A 26,853-nucleotide genomic window follows, 5' to 3' on the forward strand; every position below is an offset into this window, starting at 1 on the left:
CTCTGGCTTCACACTAAGAGGATATCAAGCTATTTCAACGCGGTGAGTTTGCCCTATCGTGTAATATACATCCCTAATTGTCACTGACATTTTCGATTGATCTGTCAAGACACGCAGCACTTACAAACCACACGATTCCAAGCCGAGGGGAAATATTTATTTCCAGCTATGTATTGCTGAACGGACTGGATTCTGCTTTGTGGTTTTCCCCTTCCGAAGGAGTGATGCATTTTGGGTTAAATCATTGCGCATTTATGATTCGGGAGATTTGCATGTTACATGGATGATTTAGTAAGAACAGGTTACTGTAAGTCCAGAGTCGGAGCAGTAATTTGTATAATAATTGGCTTCAAAGTAAACAGACCAATAGCTACCTGTTGTCTCTGGTCGCTCTTAGAGTTTGAAATTGTAGTTTTTTTGTATTGAATGTGGAGAAGAATACTGTGAGGAGCCCACTGCACTCACCTCAGATAGTAGATGGTTTAACCTTTTCCTCTGTAGTTGGATGATTACCCATTGCTGAGATTTTGCACGCAAAGAAACATTTAAACGTGAACACCCCACGCCACCACTACCACCACAAGAGCACACATATAGACTGCACGCTTCTTATGTCAACAACGGGTTGTTGTTTTCTTTCAGGAATTATGACATTAGTCTGTTGAGTGAGCTGCATTGGAGAGTCCCATTTGTCTCGGGAGATAGAATAATACCCTAATTAACTTGAATGATCCATAATGACAACTGTTTGCAGCAGTGCAAAATATACACAAGCCTAAGCAAAAAATAAAAGTATTTGGGATGTGAGGTTTACTGATTTATGAGGATATGGAAAATAACAGCAGTGGAATCATCATCCATCATATCATCTCTTATTTTTTCCACTGCAGCCCATTTCCTCAAGTGATGATGATGGTGATGATGAAGCGCAGGACGGATCCAGAGAGGATACCGGGAGCCTAGGGATGACATCCACACAATCTTGTTGAATGTGGATATCGATGCCGCGGCGAAGGATGGGCCCTCTCCTCTCGTCCGCCTTCGTCCTCCTGCTGGCCCTGAGCGCCGTGTCTCCGGCCTCGGTGGGTAACCCCGAGGATTACACCGCTGACGAGGCGGAACGGACCGCCAGTGAAAACATCGTCTTCGATGACTACCGGGGGAAAGGATGCGTGGATGACAGTGGCTTCGTCTACAGACTCGGGGAGCGCTTCTACCCGGGACATTCGAACTGTCCGTGCGTATGCACGGAGGACGGGCCTGTGTGCGATCAGCCCGAGTGCCCCAAACTGCACCCCAAGTGTTCCAAAGTGGAGCACAATGGATGCTGCCCCGAGTGCAAGGAGGTTAAAAACTTTTGCGAATACCGGGGGAAAACGTATAAAATACTGGAAGAATTCAAGGTAAGATTTGAGTTGTAAGATCCAACCTGGATCTATTTTTTTGTTTACAACAACCTCATTTATTTCTTACATGTTAGCATGGAAACAGTTGGTTCAGATGCTCAGCTTACACAAATCTAAGTCATGGCAACATTCTAGCACTTAATAACATTTACCATCAACATTTCTGATATGATTCAGTCTCATACTGTAGGAGAAACATTTATGATGATTTAAATATACTGTTTCCAATCTAATTACTGGCATTGTGTCTCCCAGTATAATTATAAAACAGATAATACTTCAATTTTTTTAATCTCTAAAGTGTCCATCTGATGCTCATGAGTTGGTTCAATCTTGCCAGGTTGATTCAGTCAGTCACAGTCAAAGTCTGGATGCCACTTAAGCAACCATCTTACATGGCAGTCTGTCTGGGTTGTTGTAAATTTCATATACAATAACATGAACACCCCTAACTAGACTTGCATATTTGTGTCAAGTGACATACGGCAATCAATTCAAACATGAAACAAAATCTAATGTCATGATGGTGTCATTTTTGTAGCAGACACTATGTCTCAATTGCAAAATAAAGCTGAAATCGACCTGTGGTGGTGGGCTGGTTGTTAGGGTTTGGGTTAATCAGACTTCCAGTTAGTATATCGCTTTTTGGCAGACTGTAAAAGTATGATAAAAAATTGTGTTTATTGGGCAAGGGCACAAAGATGGCTGCTTCCCAGAGTGATGTCATCCCCCCTCTCTGCACCATCAACTAAACATTTACCCAGCATTACTAAACTGACAGATGCTATAAGAGTATTTTAATGCTTTGATTTGCGATTTGCGGACACTGAGTCATTGCTGGCAGATTCATTTTCCCTGTGTCTCCTGCAAAGGGAGCACTGTTTCTACCCATCAGACCAGTATCTCAGCAATTGTTACAAAGCGTGACAATATTGCCTGATTAGATATAACACTATTAGCATGACAACTAAGGTCTGTGTTTAAATTGTTGCTGCCCATGAGGAAACCCCATCATTCCAATTCCTCACAAGAGGATTGGGGCTGTAAGTGATTAAAATATAATATGACACAATACGTCCTAAACAAAGGTATAGCTCTATTGTTAATTAAGGCATTTGTTCATGTCTGTGCAAAATATATCAGTAACCAGTTAGGATTAGTATGTCCATTGCTCCAATGGAAAACAAATGAATGTTTTGGATCTACTGATTTGAATTAAGAGTATTTAATACTAAAGTTAGCCTGTTGACTCTTGGTTGTTTTTCACATCTGTTTACACCTGAATGTATCCTTTTCTGGATTAAACAATTACATGTTATGACATAATGTTACAGGCAGAAAACATACATCTAGTGAGCCCAACATTTGAGATAAGTCAGCAAACTAGTTGTATGATGACAATTCCATTTAGATTTTTCTAAATTCTGGCCTATTTCTCAGCACAGATTTATCCAGAAACTGATTTCAGTGGAAACTGTTTTTTCACAAACAGCTACCAAGTTTTTCAAGTTAAAAAAAAAGTTAGATGCACAAACGAACAGCTCTTTGACTAATGGATCAATGGATCAATCAGGTGTACAAAGTATTTGTGTCCATATGTGGACAGTGAAGAAGAGCATTTTTCAATCATCTATTTTGTGCATCAAACTCAAAATGATAGACTCTCCAGAACTAAATGAATACTTGAAACTAAGCTGTTTGTCTGTGGCAGAATAGCAGAGTGTTCAGCAGTATTGGTAACCACTATAGAGATACCAGAGATCAAACAATGTGTAAATCCAAATAAGTAACAAATTAAACAGATATACAATGTTATTAGTCAACTTTATGCTAGTTGCATCTATTAACATTGCCACACCTATACAACAAGTCTGAGCACGTTATTTCATCTAAGCCTTCTTCTGAGATGTGAAAGCATAGATGTCATGCTTTCAGCCAACATTTTACAGTTGCATACTGCTACGATATATACGAGTATGGATAAGGTCTTTAAATAAAAGAATTCAATTTGAGCAGTATTAATTGCTTCTCATTTTTTTGGCCACTAGGAGGCAGCTGAACAAGCTGTAAACATATTGACATACAGACGGGTGACAAATTAAAGGAAAAACCAAAATACAAGTGTCTAAGTAAGATGTTGGGCCACCACGTGCCACCAGAACAGCTTTAATGCGCCATGGCATTGATTCTACAAATCTCTGAAACTCTACTGGAGGGACGGAACACCATTCTTCCAAAAGATATTCCTCATTTGGTGTTTTGATGATGGTGGTGGAGAGCGGTGTCTAAGACGTTGGTCCAAAATCTCCCATAGGTGTTCAATTGGGTTGAGATCTGGTGACAGCTAAGGCCATAGCATATGATTCACATCATTTTCATACTTATCAAACCATTCAGACTCCTAGTGCCTTATGGATGGGGGCATTGTCATCCTAGAAGAGATCACTCCCATCAGGATAGAAATGTTTCATCATAGGATAAAGGTGATCACTCAGAACAACTTTGTATTGATTTGCAGTGACCCTTTCTTTCTAAGGGGACAAGTGGATCCAAACCATTCCAGCAAAATGTCACCACTGTAGGTGTCAAACATTCAGGCCTGTACATTCTCTTGGTGTATGCCACCCATGCACCGGCCCCCGTCGACAATATGGTAAAGGACATCTCTTCTGACCATATCACTTTTTTCCACATCTCTGTAGACCAATGCCTATGATTTTTGCACTACTAAACTCTCAAATGTGCATTCATCTTTTTAATAAAGGGTTTATGCACTGCGACCCTAATATAATAGCCCTCTCTAAGTAATTGTTGACGGACTGTACTTGCTGACACAGTCTGATCACGTTTTGCATTGACATTCTCAGTCACGTGATGAAGAGTTGCTCTTCCGTTTTTCCTTACATATTGCACTAACGTACAAGCATCACGGTCTTCAAATGTGCGATGTCGACCACAATGACCGACCCTATTACTGATGTGTTCCCTATAGAGCTAAATGCAGATGTCACTTTAGTCACTGCTCCTATTGAAACACTAGCCAGTTGAGCAGTCTTTGTGATTGAAGCTTCTGCCATCCGTGCCCCAACAATGAACCGTCTTTCAAAGTCTTTTCCTCTTGCCATCTTGTTACGAAATCAGAATCAACTTGGCCTGTTCAGCATTTTCATACATGCCACAGATCACGATTGGATAATAATTGCTTAATTGTACCATGCAGCGCGCCTGTGTGAAAGCAAATGCATTTGTTATGTTTATTTATTTAGGTTTTTCCTTTAATTTGTCACCCATGTATTATCACCTTGTGAAGTCGTTATGATGAATGTGTTAACAAACAGACAGAGCAACATTAGCATTCATATTTCTAGCCACCTGATGAATGTATGTCTCTTTTAGCGCTGTTTTTGGTCTATACCAACCCCTGGGGAAATGTCTGGCACTTTAACTGCTAAATGATCCACTATGTCCACCAGGTAGTCGTTAGCTTTGTCTGTCTGCTGTCTGGTGTTGCACTGGTAGAATACACTTGATTTAACAGAGCTTTTTCGACACAAACTGCTGTCTGATGCTGCTTGAGAGGAGGTTGATGAGAGCATTGTCAGTAAACCAAAACATTAAAGTTGAAGGCTGTAAAAGCAAAACCATAAGATGAAGATGCTAAAATATTTTGTAGAGCTGAAGGGACCTGCAGAGTCTGTGATCATTCTCTGTGGACCTCACACAACCCCTTTCACATTACACACAGTTATTTAACCCATTATCAATTAGGAGTTAATGCCTGACGAGGTGTCCATTGTCAGACAGTTCGCTGCTCCAGTAAATAGGACGAACCTTAGATATGGCAACCGGAAATATTTCTTGTCAGCTCACAGAACCCCAACTATGAGCTGGAAAGCTAACAATATGCTAGCAAGATTCAAAGTCAATAACTTTGCGTACAGTTGACAAACAGTAGATATAATTTGACAGTATGTTTAATAACAATACAAGCTAGCTCTCCAGCCATGTCATTGTCCCCAAATCAATATCAATATGTCCAGTGAGAAATGTGTACTGTCAGCCACAGCCTGAAGTAGTGAGTTGAATGGGTTGAGATGATCGCAGTGACACAAAGTACCGTAAGTTCAGAGGGGCAGTGGAACTTGCAGGTTGTGTGTTACAGTTACCATCCTATAGTGTTCAGAGGATGAGGCAGTGAAGGACTACACTCAGTGTTGGAAATTAGATATTCAGATGTTTTTCATTTTTTATTTAATTCAGCAGATTCATTTAGAGTGGTGGACAGTGAACAGATGGTAAACGGACAGAAACTAAACACTTTTTACAGGAACTAATTAGTATATATCACATTTTAATGGACACGCTGCAGCCAATCAGAAGCAAGTGTTTACCTAGACCATGGTATAATGTAAAAAATATTGTTTAGTGCAACTTTGAAGTTAGGGAAATATAATAATTATGGTAAAATAACAAAAATGTAAAGGCTGACTACTTCTGGTATCAGGGGAACATGAAGCTGAGCTTAAATCACTTGTGCAGAATAGTTGCATATGGACATCATGTGCTGCAAGTAGACAAACACAGTTTAACTATTTTTATTGAAAACCCCATTGCAGTTTAACTGCCATGCAAGGCATTAGCAGAATGTTGTTTAATCTTCGTATGTTTGTTTCAGTTTACATAATGACTTCAAGGCAAAGCAAAGAAACCTCTGCTGGGAGATGTTAGAACATGTCACACCTGTGAATATTAGCATGTCGTGTCACTGAAACAAACTGAAGCAGGCAGGGGGGCTACACAGTGAGTTAAGCCAAATAACATGTAGAAAAACCTCATAATTAATCACTGCTACGGTTAATCTGTGGAAATGCAATGTTTTGAAAAATCTGACAAAACCGAAAAACCAAAAGGAACAAAAAAACATTGGCTAGGAGTTGTCCATCAGTTATTAATGGAAAACCGTTTTAGGTGCTTTTCATTTTCATCTACCTTCCTCTACATTCAGCTGAATGAGCAGCTGAACAAGTGATTTCATTTTGGTTTTCCATTGTTAACCAGGAGTTTTATGCCATGGGGCCTTAATGCTAGTGCTGAAACTTTTATTTGAACTAGTTTATCAACATCAAAATGAATCAGCAACAATTTAGATAAGAAATGTCTGCTTTTCTTTGTTTTACATTATCATGATTATTATTATTATTGAATGCCTTTGGGCTTTGGATTTTTAATTGGACAAAACAAGCAATTTGAAGAGGGAAAACTGATGGTTATTTTAACAATTTATTTACATGCTTTATATTAAATTATTTGCTTTTTAATCAAAACAATAATAATCAATTTTGATAATGAAAACAATTGTTAGTTGTGGCCCTGCTTTATGCTTTGGCACATCAGCATGACAGTGACATAGTGTTGCTGTTAATAAGGGGTCTGTGGGATCAGCCCATTTTAAACCTACGGGTATGTACTTAATCTGTACTGATTGGTGTGTTTGCACGTCATTGGGATGCAAGCCCACAGATTTTGTAAGGGCCGCTGTGAGTGCATAAGCCTGGCTGTTTAATGTGAGATCAAGTCCATCAATAGTGCAGCTCACCTGCATGCTAACATTGACTGGTGGGCCCAGGGAAGGACATTTCTTTGTACTTGGAGGATAAAAAAAACAAACATTCATTTGTTCTTATTGATCATTTCAGTAAAAAATAGCATAACAGAAATAAAGAGAGAGACAAAATCTGTGAGGATCCACCTCCCCTATCTGAGACCACACAAGTAACTCATATGTCTTTGTCCTCATCCTGTGTGAAGGTTGGGTTTCTTCAGTGAGCACATGAAAGCTTCGGAACCCTGCAGTGTTCAAGGAAATCAAAGGCCCCTGTATACAGACCCCGGTTTAGAGACGCCGACAGGTTAACCTTTGCTGTGGGCCTCATTGGCATTTCCTTTGCAGTGCTCGTGCTACATTGCACAGACGTTTGCATTTATATTCAGTAGCAGATAATAGAGAAGACATGCAAAGACACAGCATCTCAGAATGATAACAGGAGAGATGTGGTCAATTTAGAACTTCTGGGATGCTCGGATGTTTAGGTTTGCATGAAGAATTAATGTAGGTATACATAGTTTGGCATCAACCAACACTTCACACATCATGCAATAGGTCAGCCATTAAGTCCCATATAAGTAGAGTATGCAGTCATTGACATGCAACTGGTATTGAGCATTCATTCAACACAAAGCAGCAGACTGCAGTGCAATTTCAGCCTGTCATTTGTTGAATCTAATGCTGGTATAACTCATGCATCAGCAACCTGACAATTAAGTCTAAAGTACATATCCCAGTAACAACCTGTCCACTTAAGTATCTACTTAGCAACATAGTATTTAATACAATGTAGATTTATGTAGATTTACTGCCAGTGGGTATATTTTCTAGTCTTTGTTTTGTTGCCCTGTGAGAGAGTCATGCCACTCAAACAAGTAGGTATTTCACCTACAGGGTTCCCCATCAGATGAGGAAGGGACCAGTCCGCCCAGCATGGCTGCCGGCGTCTCTCTGGCCCCAGCGCAGCTGCAATCAAGAACCAGGAGATATAGGGTGAGTTCAGATCCCAGATTGTCAGGCTAGGGCTGGGATGTGAACTCAAATGTGAACAATCCCGTCCGTGCTTCCTGCGATCCCCCTAGGGAAGGGATGCAGAGTTGAAAAGGGGGGGAGAGGGCGCCAACATTTTCAGTGACAATGGTACACATAGTAGATTTCAGCCATCACACTATCTCAAATAATTTCTCATTTAGAGGCATGTATAACTGCACTAATATAACTGTTTGTGTTTCTCATGACTTTTAGTTGTTTTCTCAATACATAAAAAGTATTTGCAGAACTCAAAGTACTGTAATTATAGAAATGTGCTGTGAAAGCACATGTGCGGACAATTACAACAGTGAATTTAAAACATCATGCTCAAACACACCCGGAGATGCCTACACATCACACACCACAGTAATTAGTGAGTCTGCTTTTCGGCACTGACACCTATGAGACAAAACAGCCATAAAAGCTGCAAAAATTATTGTTCAAATTGGTTTTCCTATCCAATTTGCCAGAGGCAACAAGGGCCCTAATTAGAAGAATATATTAAGTGAAAACAATTAGGCCACAAAGAATTATCAAACAAGTTTTTCTGGTTTGAACTTCCTTGCACTTAAAGTACACCAGTAAAAGTATCAAGTGTGTTTTTAGCATTCAACTCCACTCATCCACAAGTCCTCCTCTGTCTCTCTCTCTCTCTCTCTGTATTGTCCTGACCACCGGTAAAATATTCTTTTGAATTGGACAACAGCAGCATGCAATTTGACTGTCAACCCATTCCCGTCACTCCTATTAACCGCATGGGTGAGATTCTTGTGACCCTGTTGTCCAGCCTCAAAGTATTTTACAGTACCATTTGATGCTGAAGGTTATTTGACTATTCATTGCTTCCCAGCCCCGTCTCCATTTGTCTCAGAGTGGGAATGAAAAGCATGACAGCCGATTCACTCAAATACCCAGCCAATAATATGGGGACAACAGGAGACTTTTCTTCAGTAAAACATTTGGCAGCATATCTAAGTTCAGTGCTGGCACCCTGTTTACCTTTGTGAGTTTGGGCTAAGGCATGACTGATCCTCTTCACAGTAGACCTCACACAAAAGAATGCACTAAAAGCACCAGGCGCAGCTGACTACATTGAAGGAATCTGCAATGTGTTCTTAAAATGGAGTAATTCCGACGTGCACAAAATGAAACTAAAGTGATTCCAGTAATGCAATACAATATAGTCACTATAGATACTTGTATATACTTCTATACATTTGGCCAAAAGTTCTCATCCACATCACACCTTATGTCCTCTCTTATCCTTACAAGTCCTTAATAGAGATCATCAAGGAATACAAATATGTCAGTGTATCATGTCCCAACCTGGAGTTTATATATTTATTTTATTTTTTCCGAGATGCCAATTGCAGTCTAATTTACAGTCATTTTGTGTTATTTTGTGTAGGTTTTGCATGTATATTCAAAAGTCTTTATGATAGTGTGTAAACATGCGCAGAATGGAGTTTTGGTCGTGAGTTAAATTTGAGTGAATGAATTTTAAAATATGTGGTCACTGAATGCATTTTGTGTCCAGAGTTTAGTCCACATTGTATAGTGTATATCTGTTTTTTAGGACGTGTATTCTCTACCGTTCTGTGCCTGCAAACATCCATTTCTGACTTTTGCTACATAAAGAAGGCGTTTGATAAAGCCTGAAACAGATGTAAGAAACAGCCGAAATACTGAATACTAAAGGAAACTTTAGGTTTGGCCAAAATATAGAACTGGCATATAGGACACAATATGGGATAGAAGGATACTAATCGATTCAGCAAGACGTCAAAAAAGAGCTTTCAATTGCTACGTTAGGGAAGCAGTTGAATAAATAGTATGCTTAAAAAGTATGAGCCAGTTTGCAGCAGTCAGCAGAGCATTATTTGTGTTGGATTTAGCCTATTTAGCAGTTTTTCCGATATATCTGATACAAATCACACTATTGCAATATGTATTGGGTATACTCTAGTGTCCAATTTTTGAAAGCATTCTTAGTTTACAGCATTTTTTCATACCTGCCTTAAACCTTTGCACAGTACTGTACAGTATTGAGAAATGCATGTTACCAACTGTAATACAACATGGATGTACCTGTGAGATCATGACACACTTTTGGATGAGAACGTCAAGAAGCCAGCTGCCCATTTCTTGTCAGTCCGACAACAATAAAAATGAATGTGAGCCATAAACAATAATATTATGTTAAGTTATGTTGAGTTTAATTCAAGACAATGCATTTGCTTAGAAAACAAATGTAAGGTTTAGCAGATTTAGTCATGCATCACTAATGTGTACTTTAAGGACTATATGACTATCTAATTGTCTTATTCTCTATCCTCTAAAGATAGTAAAATGCTTATGGGGGAAAAAGGGAAACTGTATCTGTGCCAGATGCAGACTCAACTAAAATTGTGTCTAGTTGTTCCCATTGTTATGTTTTAGAGTTATTTCCTCCAGTTGATCAAATATTAATAGAAACTGGTGTAAGCTGGATCCTTACCATTCACTTAACTAATTGTCCTGCTCCTACAGTAAATTAATGATTGTGCTGTGCTTTTACCTATAATTAGAGACTTCAAAGTAACGCATAAGCCACCATCCACTGCTAAGTAAAGGCTCTGTTGAGGAGAGGAATGTTATGTCGTTAGCCTGTTGCTTTTATTACCAAAAGAAGTAATAACTATTAGATGCACGTTGTTGTTTTGACCCTGTTCGTAGCTGCTTTTGTTATGAAGGTCACGTTTCCATGGATACTAGCAGTCTTATCATAGCATTGATCATATTCAGGAGATGTAACATGGAAAAACCTGGTTATTCATATATCTAATTCAACAATATACAGGTTTCTGAATTTCTGTGTCAATGCAGATCAGACACTTCCACATCTAGCCCCTCTCATTTCTGTCCCAACTCTGCTCTTTCAGCATTTAACAATGAGCCCATTTTTGTTTCTTGCTGCTGCATTCTGGTTTCAGTTTCTCCATCTTATCAGCAATAATAAAGAATGAGAGCAACAATACAGTGTACCCTCTGCATTAGAGTTTCAGGCATGGGTCAGATGTGACCATTAAACCCCACATAGTTCCTACAGCACCCCCTCTTCTTGCATTATCCATATGGGATGGAAATAAACTAACGTTGGTTTAGCACGTCAATCAAAGTTTCATCGACTAATACAGGGTTCGTACACCTTTTCCAAGGTCAAATCCAAGGTCCATTTTAAAGCATTTTCCAGCACCTTACACCATGTGAATTACATACCAATACATAGTCAAAATTATTATTTAGTGTTTTTATCACATTAAAAGAGATAATGCTATAAACAGCCAAAATTGTGTTTCGTAATAGCAGAAGGATCAGATATTTAAGCAAAACACAAGTTTTATTTTTTAAAATGTATCACTGTCTAAGTAGACTTTGCTTGTTATCTAACCTGCCTGAGTCAATGGAAAAATTGAGCACTGAGTGGGAGGATTTGAGCCAAATGACATGCAGCTGGGTCATTCTGTGTCAAATCAGACAAAATCCAGAAAGACAGTTGCTGCACCCTCTTAGATTTTGCTCAAAGTTTATGCTACCCTTAATGTCAGTCTTTTCACACTTTTTTCCAAATCTAGGGCATGCCGTACAAACTTGTAATGGTTCAGTCATATTGACATTGACATGTTTGTCTTCCACCCTACACAGTTTGGGCTGCTTATGAATAATACTTTTCATTATATTAATGTCCAAATATTGCTTCCCAGATAATGTGATTTCCAGGCTGTAAAACTGAAGTAATTTCAAGGGCTGAAAATATGAAGATTTGAACAGAAATATTTTACAGGCCTTGGTTTTGGGACACATTCTTGATATAGACATGGTTTGAACAAAATCTGAGACAAACAAATACCTGTAATTCCATTTTAACCCAGAAGACTGATAGTGCACAGGCACCTGCCTGATAAATAGCCTATAATATGTAATTGAACATTTTTTTTATTTCATTGCCAATAGAACAGTGTAAATATTGCATAAGGCCATCCTCAACCTTTCAGTAGGCTACTTGTATAACACTCCATCTGACACGATTTCTGTTCAGCAATCAACAATTGTTGTTATGCACTGGGCTAACGTTTGCAGGTTTTAATTTGCAGGTAGTTAACATTACAGTAACTGTGCTGTAACTTTGGCTATGTTCACTGCGTATTCCACAAATGAACGTGCCATAACGGACATGCAATACTAATGTAAGGTATTTTATTGTGTAACCTCTTAGTTGAGGCTTAAGAGGAAGTTACAGTAAACATAGAGCTTTTATTGTGACGGGAAAAACGGAAGTGGGTAAAGTGTTGTATTTTCTGATGTTTGTGTCAGGGCTGAATTAAAGGCATACTATGCAACTTTTCCAGCTTCGGTCCCCCTGCAGGTTGTCTCATTGGAACTGCAACTCATGCGGCTGTAGTTCCAATGAGTCAACCTGAGTTGCATAGTATGCCTTTAAGTGAGACGTGCAGTGCCGTCTTGGTTCCAGCATTGGAAGCCCGTGTCTTTATTTTACAGGCAAACCTGAGACTAGACAGTATTAGAAACCCTCGGTTACACTAACATTACATTATCACACCAAGTACTCTCAGTCACTTAGCCTGCAAATTCCTAGCTAGCAGTTACTAGCGTAAACAAATAGGCGCTAACGTGTACAGTAGGCTACTTCAGTTGGCTAACTTGAAAAGAAATGTCTTACCCTTCATGTGACTCGAGAGCGCAGACTCGCCCATTGTGAAAAGCTGCACGTCTTTTTTGCAGACTTTACTAGAGGCAACTCGTGGGGTTTGTCCTCATTTAATCCATAATTTGTATTTTTCATCTTCCAGCCAATGTTCATTGAAACGACAACCTGCCAGCGATATTACGAATCCCACTATGGCCACGCCAAGACCCACCCTACGAAGCAGCTCGATTGGTTGGGGTTAGGCATTTTACCTCGAGTGGTTAAGGTTAAGATAGCCGATTGGTCAGGGGCTAGGACCTGAACAGGGGGCGGAGTCACATATGGAAACAGACAGGGAGATCGCAGTCACACATGCACAAGCGAGCAGGTTTCATTTTAAGCGCTCCAATATTTTATTTCTCCATTTAATAAACAAACTATTCAGTCAGATAGGTATTTGTCGTGAAAGAAATACAGTTACAATTTCAAGCATTTTCAAGCATTTCATCCAAAATTTAAGCACTTTTCAAACCTTGAAAACACAACATCAAAATTCAAGCATTTTCAAGGATTTCAAACATCCGTACACACCCTGTAATAAATAAAGTTTTCGTACATGGCAGACTGTAAGATAAATAAGGTTTTTACCTGCCACAGTATCTCAGTTTTTAATCACAGTACTTCAGCTAGCATATTGGTTTTCTCGAAAAAGGGATAATCCAGGTTTCTGAAACCAGGATATGGTGTTTACATGCAAAACCATATAACTGGGATTCTACAAAATCATAAAAGAAGTACTAATGTGCATGTTAACACACTTAGTAGGCTTGAACCTCCATTTAAAGACTGTAATAAACACACAGTATGAAGCTCATGATTGCAGACTGCTGTTGCTTCAATTCCCTGACGAGACATATTCATTATTACCTAACATAATCTTGACTGATCCTGGGTTTCTGCTGCTGGCAGTGTCAATTTAAAGAAATAGTCTGGTTTTTTGAAGAGGGGTTGTATGAGGTACTTATTGATAGTCAGTGTAATACCTACAGTAGATGATGGTTAGCACACTGCCAGTTTGGAGAAGCAGACGAGTACCGACATAGAAGCTGCTGTGGACGGGGTCAGCAGCAAAACATACTTTAGCCCCCTACAAAAATAATATCAGTATAAGTGTATGCTATATTTAGAATATTTTCACTGCTTTACCCTGCCATCAGAATTTATGAACCAAAGTATAAAGAAAAATAATTTGCAGAGGGAGACTTAACGGCCTAAAAAGAAAGAGGGGAAACTTCTGTGGAAACTGAAGGAAAGGGGCTGAAGGGTTAAGCGGTGAAAATATTCTAAATATAGCATACACTTAAACTGAAATGGATTTTCCTAGGTGGGCCTTTTAAGTTGGCTAAATTACATTTTGCTACTGACCCAGTCCACAGCAGTACATTGCTTAGCTTCAGTGTCGGTATTGCTGCTAGCTCATCCAAACTGCCAACGTGCTAACTGTCATCTACTGTAGGTAATACACTGACTATCGATAAGTACATCATACAACCCTACTAAAAAAATAAATAAATAAATAAATTATGCCTTTAAAGTAAGGTGTAATTGATTTTATATGTTGCCCAAGGTTAAGGTACCTCATCTTCACTCAACCCAGAAAGCTAATGGACAACAACAACAATGCTCAGTGAGCTTATATATTCAATTACTGGGGCCAAGATGAAGCCAGATATTCCTGCTGGAGAAACATGCAGAATCGGAAACCTAAAATGCAACCATAACATCTTGAATCAAGCTTGGATGTGTCTGACACAGACCTATATGCTCCACTGCTGACCCTGAATCCCACCTTGCCAGCCCCCGCAGATTAAGTCTGTCAGGTTGGGAAAATATAGTCCATCTTCCATATGTATGACACAACATCTTGCTGTGTAATTGGTGCATTTCTGTATGAGCGCTCAAACTGACAGAGGGGACGATAACTGTATGGATGTTTAACTCTCTGAAAGATAAATAGTCTTACTGTGGTTTAGTTACATCAAGGCACTGTTGTTAACTGCTTGTGTGGGTAAAATATGAGAAGAATTTCTGACAGGAATTTCTAATGAGAGGAGTTCTAGATGTTCAGGTTCCATCTATTTCTTAAAAGCTTTTATTATTCCAGTGCAGCTACACTAGAAAAGGAAAGGTGTGTTTTACATTAGGGCGAGGCAGCTCTAAAATATGCAACAGGCACAATGAGCAGATTAAATCCATCATCATTAAGTGTGAATCTTTTAAAGCAGAGATACAAAACACTGGTTTTTATACTAGGACCCTTACAAGTTACAGACATTTCGACACATAAATGCAGTCACTGTTACTGGACTTATTTATTTCATTGTAAGGTGTCTGATTTTTTAACTTTTTGTTGTCCTTTATAAACATCATATCTGAAACACAGTTTTCTGACATATCAGAGGAAGTATGTAACAGTTGAGAAAGTTGTGTACATTTTCTCCCACAAGGAGGGTAAGATGAATGATAAGAGGTTTGTGTCTGAATTATCTCTGCTCTGATCCTTGGAGATCTCATTCTACATAGTAGATAGTTTTAAGTTAAAAAAGTACGGCTGCAATAAGAGAATGGGTTATGCATTTGTATTCCTTTCTACTGCCCATCCTTTTCTTCTTTTAATGTTGCTCATATTCAATTTGTGGCTGCAGTGCATCCAGACTGCCATAAATTCAAATAAAAATACAAGTCTGGCCACTTCCCACTTTGTGCCACTTAATGCATCCTGGCATAATTGGCTGATAAAAGTCATATTAAAGCATCCAGTATTACCACAGCCCTTTCACTTAACTAGAACAGTGGCACTGTTGTTTTTGTTGTTGCTACAATTCAATCGTAGTAGATGGAAATAAAGCAAACTGTCTGGAACTAATGCAGTTTGGGATAGTTGATGGCATAATTACATAAAACATTCATTTCAAAGCACAACATCCAGAATTTAAAGGAATGATACAAATAACATTTTGGGAAAAATTCTTTTTTCCGTTTTCTTGTCGAGAGATAGATGAGGAGTTTGATGACACTCTCTTGACTGTACAGTAAATATGTAGCTGGCAACTGGTTAGCTTAGCTTAGCATAAAGACTGGAAACAAGGGAGAAACAGTTAGTCTGGCTCTGTCCCAAGGTAACAAAATATGCATACCAGTACCTTAAAAGCTCACTTATGCACACATTATATTGTGTTTGTTTATTCTGAACAAAAATCAAACTGTAAAAACAGCATTTTGCTATTTTATGGAGGGTTATGTGCCAGACTATTTCTCTGTGGTACCAATGACTCCCTGGAGCCTCCACTGTTTACTATAATAAGGGAGCTTTCGAAATGCAGGTAGATCTTTTGACAGAGCCAGGCTAGCTGTTTCCGCCCAGTCTTTGTGCTAAGCTAACTGTATTTACCATACAGACTTGAAAGTGGTATTAATCTCCTCATTTAATCCTCAGCATGAAAGTAAATAAGCATATATCCCAAAATGTCAAACCATTCCTTTAAAAATGTCTACAGTACATACCAATGTTATATACCCAACAGTAAAACACATAGTCACCTCAATGACATTCAAGAGTCAACATTTGCTCACAAAGTAGCTGGTTTTGTATATAAATTGATACGCATTAAAATATTGACTGCTGCAATTTTGGAAAACTGTGGACTTAAAAAGGATATCCCAGTTTATTAGGACTCAACAATTGCTGGGTTTCAGTTGCTGCTCTCCACCTAACAAAAAAAATCTATATTTTATCAAATGTGAAGAGCACAAAGGGTTAACAAATATAACACATTTGTACCCTCTAAGCTTAATATGGAGAGCTGAGTTGCTGATAGAGCAGACCCAGAGCAAAGATGCCCTAAAAAGACTATTGTTTTCCTATGATGAGCAGAAAGAAAATCTAATATGATGAACAGTTGACCTTTCGTGATTTGGAAACAGTTTTGTATTTTTCCATTCCATGTAATTGCATTACAGTTCATTTTCCGGTCAAGAGACTTTGTAAAGGTAGAGTCAAGTAAGAGGCAGCAGCTCAGAGAGCTGCATAGCCCTGATTTACATGTTGCAGAGGTGGTAAGATAAGCCTTTGAACTGTTTCCTGAGGCAGGCCGCAGCAGAATGCAGCAAAATACTAAACATCATGAACACTACTTTATATACTCCCTTATTAGTTATTTCTAAGGATTTTTTTAAGTCAGCTATGGGCTCTGTTAAGATGCAAGAAGCCTAATAAAATTGGCCTTGTGAATAATGTATTACCTTGTTTCTTTATTTATGAAGACAGTATGATATGCATAACAATACAAATTTTTAATTGGGAAATACCAGCACAGGAGCAGGCTGACTAGTAGTAATCATGTAAAGCACGCACACACCGATATAGGTGAAACGTACTGAATCATCTAATCCAGATTTCTCTTGCCCCCTCTGCCCACAGCCGTCACCCTGTGAATGGTGCCGCTGCGAACCAAATAATGAGGTGCACTGTGTGGTGTCCGACTGCGCAGTCCCAGAGTGTGTCAACCCTGTGTACGAGCCGGAGCAATGCTGCCCCATCTGTAAAAACGGTAAACACACATCTCCTTTGGAATTCAACACACACTCCTCAGAAGTCATTACATTTTCATTAAACCAATGGCGGAAAGTTTATCTGTGGTATCGCCATTTGACGACCGCGCCTTTAACGGATGAGGATGTAATTGATGTTTTATGAATTAAAATTATTACCTTGGGCCTGTTAGAAACTAATGAGCAGTACTAGTTTTAATTATAAATGACACACTAAGTAGAGTAAACATTAGCCCGTTGATTAAAGGCATGGTAGGAGGGACTAATGGGTCCTCTGAGAGCCTTTTATCTCCCAGTGCCCTGACGCCCTTGTCACATGCAGCCAATCCCTAAATTAGAATTATAGGATTCCAATGGTTCACTGGCTATTTACAAGGCAAGGTGGGAGACTATCCTCTGCCAGGACCAATCCTGAGGGACAGATGGAGCTTAATGACTAAAGTACAACTGTTCGTCTGCAATGTGATCCTGGCTGAAAAGCTCTATAAGCTATAATGTTTTTTTTTGTAATTTTATCTCAAATGTAAGCTTCAGATAATTTGAGAGATGAAAGAGCCAACAAAGAAAGTTTTTCTGAACTCAAATGAAAACCTGATAAACAATGAGATGTACTCTCATGATTATATGCCTTGCTATTGCATTCCGCCTTCTCATTATGTTGTGTCATGCCAAAAATATAGAAATTGTTCGTGAGTATTCTTGCTGTAAGAAGCCAAAAGAAATATTCAGAATTTTTTTTTCTTTAAAAGCAGCGGTTGACCTATACATGTTAAGAGAGCAATTTCGCTTGAGGCAGATGCTAAATGGCTATTTCACCGCAACTATCCACATTTTCTTTCACACTTTCTCTCATTTCCTTTTTATCCCTCTTGCTTGCTTGCTTTTATTTCAACACACATACACACACTAAAAAGGCTGCAGAAGCTGCTAGGAGAGAGCTAATCCAGGTTGACAGGACACAGTGACACCCTTGGCATTTCAGGGTAGGCCTGCCGTTTCAAGACTCCCCAAGGGTGCCTGGTCAGGATCTGGCAGCCAGTTAAATCTCTATGGGAGCTAAGGGCTGTGGGGAGAGGACAATGAAGAATGCTGTTTAGCTCTCATTTTTGGCCAAGGGACAGGGGGCAGTGAAAAGAAGACATCCACTTATGTGCTCCAGATAGACATGCAATCATAGGAAGACAGTCACACATTTGTCTTTTACTTTACCTGCTGCGAGTGTTTTTGGTGTGAAATGAGCACAACCCTTTCAAAATGTCAACGTGTTTTTTCTAGGGCTGTCAGCATTAACGCGTTAATCGCGATGCGATTAAGGGCCGGGCATAATGCGTTAATTTTTTTTAATCGTATTAATCGCATGCCGCCATTTATTAACTGATTTTCACTTCACTCGGCTTTGCGTCGTGCCTAACAGGCTACTATTTTGCCGTACTTCCTCGTATATATATATATATATATATATATAAAATAACATTATAAAATAACATTATAAAATAGCGTTAATTTTGATTAATTAATCTGAGAACAAATAACGCGTTAAAAAAAATAACGCAGATTAATCCATTCCATATTGACGTTTGACCCAGAGCCGTTCTAGCACCATTGGACTGTAAAATGAAGGAGGGAGATGAGAATGTTCTGCCTGGATCATTGATTGGAACATTTACTACATTTAACCAACCCTGGCTACCGAAATCTGGTGCCACTGATATGTCTGCGCTTCTCTCTGATGCTCTGAAACACAAACACCGCTGCACATGATGCTAGTTAACACTATACTCGACAGCAGCTAACGTTAGCCTACCGCTAGCTAGTTGCTGGATTAAACACGGTTAAAATGCTGACAGCTAACGCTAAACAGTGTAAAGTTTGACTGTGTTTTACTGTAGAGGATTCAACACCGGTATGTAACAATCTGCAGCTGCCGTCGGAGAAATAACACAGACGGTGCGTTCAATGAAACTGGTAAACTACATCCTCGTGGTGTATTTGAAGTTATTGTAAATGTCCTTTTCCCATCTGATGGTTCAACAGCAATTTACTAGTGAAATAAGTTATTGTTATTGTTATAGATTATTATTAAATCATTTAATTTTGACCATATGGCCTTAGCAATAAACACGCCGTTCTTTAATGCCACCAACTGTTGTTTAGTACCCTTTTTTTTTTCTTTTCTTTTTTTTACTTTCTTAAAAAGTATCAGTTCAGGCACCGTTAATTATGTATGCAATTAATTTCGATTAATTAATCACAGAGTATGTAATTAATTAATTGTTTTAATTGATTGACAGCCCTAATATATATATATATATATATATATATATATATATATATATATATATATATATATATATCTCACCGGGACCAAAAGGATATTTGAGTCGGGTATGGCTGCAGCCTGGAGACCTCCAGTCTCATGCATCCGCAAGCTTTTGACTTTTCAAAATAAAAGCTTGCGTCTGGTATGTTTTACGGTGTTTTGGATGTTTTTGAACTAAACAGTATGGCAATCATGCTAATTAACAAAATATTTTTTTCAGCAGATGTCTTAGTTACAACACAATGGAGTTAGCAAAGTAGTTTTGTGTTTATATGTGCGAGCGGGATTTATTCAGTTTGGGGAATCCCACGGTCTCTAAAGCTACAGTTCAAATTGTCTGGCTGACTAAACAGGGAGGGACCCATCTGCTAGTGATAGGGGCCGAGACTGAGAGAGCTACATGGAGCTACATGGATAAATATGCACCAAACAAGCCACTTTGAAATGTTGCTGTTCTCATGAATACAACAGTTGGGTGACCCTCCTCCCTAGACTAAAAAAAATTGGATGACCCTCCCCTCAACAAAGAATAAAAAGACATGACCCTCTCCTATTTTCCTCCGGTGGTCCATTCCATAAATACCGAATGGTCCCTAATGTACATTCAAAATATGTATAATTGTATTATATTTTTGTAATATATATATATATATATATATATATATATATATATATATATATATATATATATATTTTTTTTTTTTTTTTTTACTTTACTGACCTTTTGTTTGGTACATGTGCTCGGACTCCTGAAGGTCCACCCTGTTGAATTTTAAAGAAGTTCCAGTACAGGTGAAAGGTCTGGCTGAAACCCACTCATTCTGAGATCGTTACAGCTTTTGTTAAAATTCGGAAAATTGGAATTGTCAAGGGCTGGCCCAATTACTAAGGGGTAAAATGTTATTGAGGTGTCGCACACCGTTAATTAGCTCCCATTAATTATTAATTTGGTGATTTGGAAGTTAAAATATATCTTGATACTTGGGTTAAAAAAAAGGCAAAATGTGGTTCATTAGTGAACATTTTTTAACAGGATTAATGACTATAATTTAATTTAACTACATTTCAGCATCTAAAACCTTTCCAACTGTGGTGACAACCTTGGTGTGCAGATGCATTTTTGACCAGTATATCAATGCTTCTGGCTGCCAACGTTTTTTCAAAGCTTCCCATTATTAAGATGTAGCTTTTTAGCTCGTCTGCTTCTTGGTGTTTCACCCTGAAACCAGCAACAGAGAGCAGAAGGCAGCACAAGGGAACCGTCAGCCAGTAGGAGTGCTTATCTCAGACAACCACGTTCACTGAGTCTGACTGATTTAGCAGTAATCGTTATCATGAATTATATACTGTAAATGTATCAGGGGATACATGTAATTGTATAATTCTCATTAAGAAAATGAGAAGTAGTGTGAAAACGGCCAGCGTTTCCTCACGATGATAGGATTAAACCATAGATCTGCTTATCTGTCTGAAGAGTCATTGTGGGTTTTTAACAGACATATCATACAGTAGCAATGCCATAGAGCTGGCAATAATTATGTAACATATTCAGACTGACATATATATTATTTGGACAAGCTGCAGTTTTTTGTGAATTAGAGGTTTTTGGCAGGTGAGTTTGTATGGAAGCATTTCTTACCTCTAGGCAAGGGCTATAATCGTATTTGAGCCAAATAGACGGTAATGAGCCCTAAAATGCATTCAGTCCTTAAGCTGCAGTCAAGGAAAGTATGATATGCTGAGACAGTTTTGACACAGGACAAACATTTCTGACTTCACTGAATTTTATTGGTAATGAATCGATCACAAGTTCGGGCAGATGACAGTGTGTCCTTCGAACTGTGACAGGTAGTCCACAGTGAAACGGTGTCCTTGTGGCTCCAAGTCTATCTGGCTATAAACAATCACATTTGGCAGCCAGCACCAGTCACCCTCTCTTCCCTCATCAACCTCTACTGAGTTTGTCCTGTAACCTGTGCCTGCTGTCCAGAGGAAGATCAATGAGCGTTAAGACTTGGCAAGCATTCTCATGTCTCCTCTAAGCTCAGATCAAAGGGTTTTTATTAGGTCTGAATAAAATTTTTGCCTCATCTATGCTGAGGCAAAGAATGGGGATACGAGGTAGCCAACACCTCCTTTTGTTAGTGGATGTGTATGGCCTCCTGCACCTTATTTCCACTCAAACACTGCAGGAGATTGAACCAAATACTGTAGACATCTGAAGCAAAAGCTTGTGAAATAATGGGAGTCACTGGCCAACCCTATTTGCCTATCTTTAGGCAGCGGTTGAATGTAACTACATTTACTCAAGTACTGTACCTAAATACAAATTTGAGGTACTTGTACTTTACTACACTACATTTAAGAGGCAAATAGTGTACGTTTAACTTCATTTGTCTGACAGCTTTAGGTACTAATTACTTTTCAGAGTAAAATTTTTCATACATTTCTTGTCCAGTAAAAAAATTGCAACATGCATCTTATTTTATGGGTTACAAAAATTCACCTACTTCTTAAGCTAAATAAACTATAAAAGAAAACTTTGGATTAGCTGGAAAATGCATTCTCTCAAACTTAAAAATGGCTTTTTTTTAGCTCAAGTTTTCACATGCTACACACAGATGATGATTGCTGTATATTAAAACTACCCAATAGTATATAAAGTAGTAACAATTAGCACAACCATGAACATCTACAGCAGTAAAATGCAGCATACATATTAATGCAGCAGTTTAATCCAAAAACATCATATATAATCATCATATATAAATTAGTAAAACACAGAGGGATCAATTTACTGCAGTGTGAGTACTCTTAATTTTTGATTTGATTGAAGTACATTTAACTGATAATACTTACATTCTTTCACCTTAATTAAAGAATCTGAATGATTCTTCCTCCACTGTCTTTAGGCTATTAAAACACTTGGTTAAGGTTGGATAAAAGTCATGGTCTTGCTTAAATATTAAGTCAGCGTGACCTGTCTCATGTTTTGAGTCAGTGGGACTTGATGATGATCTATACCCAACCATAATCGTGTGGTTTGAGTTACCTAAACATTATCACAAAAAAACTAATAGGCCTTTGTCACAGTGGATATTCTGACTAGTAGGAAAGGCACAGGTGTTACTATTTTTTTTTAACATTGACAATGGCTCTGTCCCATTACGCCATGACAGTGTGACAGTAAGCCAGCATGCACAACCACAAGGCTTGTCCGCTTGTCCGGGACAAGTGGATTTTTTGTAGGGCAAGTGGAAGAGAAATGTACTTGCCCCACTGGACAAGTTAAAACTAAAACAAAATAAAATGCCATGTTACTTCACGTAATGTGCCACTCATTACGTCTATGTTACCGATTTGAAACGAATACATCATTTCCCCACAATCCGGTGCAGCGGACCCAGCGGCAGCGGACCGCTAACGTTAGACCCAGCCCGCTGTTCAGCTCATTCTCTGTAAGCGATGCAGCATGAAAGCACGGCGAGCCAGCAGCTTGTTAACTCCACCTTAACGTTACCTCCTCGCCACATCGTTCACAGAAAACCAGCCAAATACAGTTGTCACTCGTGGCGATAGCAATGTGCTTTGTGTGGATGAAGCATGAAGTTAATTTGACTCATTTAGCGACCGGCTCTCTGCCTCGTAACGTTACTACTCCACTGCTCGTTTGTCCGTCAGTTATTGTAAAACCTCAGCTCTGCGACTTGCCGGTTTAAATATCAGCTAATAATTAACTGTAAAGTAGCTACACCTTTTAAAGGATCCCTTGGTAAATCAGCCTCTGCCAGGTAGAAAGTGAAATTGTATAAAAAAAACATTTTTAACATTTAACACCAATATTTCGTGGCAAACTCCATTGTTATGTCTACAAAATTATTTTACCTTTGGTCAAAATATTGACTTAGTATCTCAATATATTGACTTAATATCTCAAAATATTGACTTAATATCTCAAAATATTGACGAAGAATCTCAAAGCAATGACAACATTTAAAATATTGACTTACAATCTCAATATATTGACTCAATATCTCAAAGTATCGACTTAGTATCTCAATATATTGACTTATTATCTTAGAATATTGACTGAGAATCTGAAAGTAATGAGAAACTTTAAAATATTGACTTAGAATCTCAATATATTAACTTCTGCACACCGGCGTGTAAAGTATTACTTTGTATTATGGAGTCTGGAGATCCTTTTTTCTTGTTGAAAGAGAAATCTATTCTTGGGACATGTTTGTTTCTTCTAGTGTTTCAACTGAATTTTATTAATGTTGATAGTGTTTGGATGCTTTCAACGGTTTGTTCTAATTCTGCATTAGCAAAACACAATTTGTTTTATAAAATAATAAATCTTTACCAGGACTTTACCTCAAAAAGTTAATGTCAAGACCTGTACCAGGACCCTGAAATCAAAGCAGCTAAATGGAATACAGTCATTAATTTTAATAACCACACCTGTGCCTTTCCTACTGTGTGACATGTCAAAAAGGCCTATGTTGTGCCCAAGTTGAGTAATTGTGCAGATTTGCATGCAGCTGGCCCGTGTCCCAAAATGCACCGTGTGTAACTAGGCTCTTCAGGTCAACTAACCATACAGTTTCACATTTACATTGCTGGTGTTAAGTTTGTCTGTACTAAATCACATTCACTGGGACACTAAGATGTCCATGAAAGTAAGCCGTGAAAGCTACTGTGTCTTCAAGACTTATGAGACATTATGAGTTTTTATGACTACTCGTAGAGTCTTGAATCTAGCAGGTTTTTACTGAGCTGAATACTGAGAGCAAACCAAAGTCACCGTCGCACCAATTGAGCTGCTGATTGCTTCATCTAAATGATTAAAACCGGGAAGAATTCCTGGCACCTTCTGGCTCTGCGGTGTCAAGAAGTAGGGGAGAAATATACCCCTCTGCACTTCCACCGAGGCTGGGAGAAACAATGTAGATATAATTATTTAATATGGTAATTACCAATAATAAATGCACTGCATTCCCAGGTAACAGCGTTTCGGCTTCCTCGAGTACAGATCCTAAAATGTACCAAGGCTGTCTCTTGCTCTACTGAGATTATCAAATACATGGGTATGAGGCGTTCCAGTGGTGCACAAACAAACACTTTTTAGAATTAAAGAAATATTTTCAACAAAAAGGGTTCCACACAGGTAAATCCCACAGTGTTTTAAGGATAAATCAGACGTCAAAATGAATGAGTTCTTTATTGTTTGTCTGTAAGTCAGTTTGTAAGGAATTGCGAAGGAGTTCTGTGGTCTTTTTCATACAGACTGAAGTGATTAACACCATCCTCCCTACTGCCTCTCAAAGCAGCTTTCTCTCTCTCTTCCTCTCTCTCTCTCTCTCTGTACTGCCAAGCCAGCGCCTGGCAGGCTTCTCTGCTCACAGCGCATTAGGATGCAAAGCGCTCCATGTCGAGGGAGAAGGGGAGACTAACAAAAGCGCTTTAGTGTTGCAAAAACAAGCCCATCGGTGCATGCCCGTGAAAAGATCTGTACGTCTGCTCTGACTCCTCTAACTCCCTGCAGCTCTCTGCATCACTCGCCGTCCCTCCAAAAAGAGAAGCCCTCAGGAGAGCCACATCCATTTCTTGTTGTTCTCATTCCTTCTTTCCTGTCTTTCTCCCCCTTCCCATGCGGCAGGTCCAAATTGCTTTGCTGGAACAACGATCATCCCAGCCGGAATTGAAGTAAAGGTGGACGACTGCACCATCTGTCGCTGCCACAACGGAGACTGGTGGAAGCCGGCGCAGTGCTTGCGGCGGGAGTGCCTCAACGGCCAGACATTGTCATAGAGAGACTCCACCGGGGACGGTGGAAAAGCTCAGGCAAGGCCCTGCCTACTGCACCATTTTGTATGATTGACAGGGCAGGAGCACAATTCCTAAGCAACCTGAGACAGCATAGCATCGAATCGATGCTCTCACAAGCGTCACACAAACACAAATTTGAAGAAGGAAGAAGACGGAACTTGTCTCAAGGCTGTTTCCATCCTCCAGTTTTAATTGTCCTATATATTTTCAGAAGTTGACTTGCTTGACCCGCTGCTCTCACACAAAAGGTTTCTAAGCTACATGAACTATTTCCTAACCATTGGCAATGTTGAATTGCTCAAGTTGATTTCTGTATGTATGCCATTTGCTTGTTGTACTTGTCTGTCACAATCACGCAGGTGTTGTAATATTCCAACAGCAGGAAAAAAACAAACCGTAAGCACACTTAACGTCACTTTTTTTTGTCATACGAGGATTGACACTGATGAAAGCACTGCAAAGGTGTGCTTGAGTTTCACGACTTCACTCTAAGAGCTTATTTACAAGATGCACATCACACAAATGTTTGTGTCTTCGTAAGACTTTTTATCGCTATGGCAGGAACTCACCTCTAACACTTAGATGATGCTACTGTCAATTTTATAAACTGCTATAAAACCCCAAACGCTGATTTTATTGATCAACATACCATTGGTTTTAAATCCTGTCTCTGTATAATAGCAGCACAGACAGGGGAATTTGGTACTGTAGAATTAGGAAAGGCGGTAGCGAGCAACTATGAGAAGGGGTAGATGTAAAGTTCTGAAACTCTACATCAAAACAACAACTTTGGGCAGCCTCTTACGGCCTAATTGTCGTTATTGTTTTCTCTCAGAGGTCCATATCCTCCAAAATATTCCCGCCAACTAACTGCTTGAACTTGTTATCAAAGCAATTAGCAAGCCAAGAGCAGCCTGCTTTAATTTCCTTTAATCAAGGAGTATTCTGTGATAAATCATGCAGCTGGGTGCTTGGTGCTGCCGCAGCCTGCATGCTGGGCACACTCCACAAGAACCAGCAGACAAAAAGGAGGGAATGTGCATATGTCTAAATGCTTTTAAGCAGCATTCACATGCACATTGTCCATGCAAGAATACACAAGCACGCCATTCATCCACAGTCTCATAGCCACAATATTGTTGATCTCCACCCAGTGAAGCACTTAAACCTATAAGGCTTGTTAAGATACAAAGCTGTTACATTATCCCACTGCTATAGATTGTGTAGTAGATTCCCAGCTTCTTTCCTTCCCAATGTTAGAATAGCTCTTCCCTTGAAATGTGGTGTGGCTATATGGCCAGGACTGTAACATAGAGAGAAGCTAACGTATTGCCTTGATATTTTCCCAGACCTGAGTGGT

General features: G+C 39.0%; 1 protein-coding gene across 1 annotated transcript; it reads left to right on the forward strand.

The window, feature by feature from the left end:
* Nucleotides 1-1,016: 1,016 nt before the first annotated feature.
* Nucleotides 1,017-25,475, forward strand: vwc2l (von Willebrand factor C domain containing 2 like). The gene is made up of 3 exons (XM_078261800.1): nt 1,017-1,403; nt 17,211-17,340; nt 25,324-25,475. Exons 1-3 carry the CDS (start codon nt 1,017-1,019, stop codon nt 25,473-25,475), a joined length of 669 nt encoding a protein of 222 aa, XP_078117926.1.
* The last annotated feature ends 1,378 nt before the right edge of the window (nt 25,476-26,853 follow it).

The sequence above is a fragment of the Sander vitreus genome, chromosome 11, assembly GCF_031162955.1.
Source record: "Sander vitreus isolate 19-12246 chromosome 11, sanVit1, whole genome shotgun sequence".
Classification (NCBI taxonomy): Eukaryota; Metazoa; Chordata; class Actinopteri; order Perciformes; family Percidae; genus Sander; species Sander vitreus.

Coding starts and splice junctions, on each gene's coding strand:
- vwc2l (XM_078261800.1), top strand. CDS start 1,017: ATGGGCCCTCTCCTCTCGTCCGCCTTCGTCCTCCTGCTGGCCCTGAGC. Junction 1,404..17,210: donor AAATACTGGAAGAATTCAAG/GTAAGATTTGAG, acceptor CTCTGCCCACAG/CCGTCACCCTGTGAATGGTG. Junction 17,341..25,323: donor CTGCCCCATCTGTAAAAACG/GTAAACACACAT, acceptor CCCATGCGGCAG/GTCCAAATTGCTTTGCTGGA.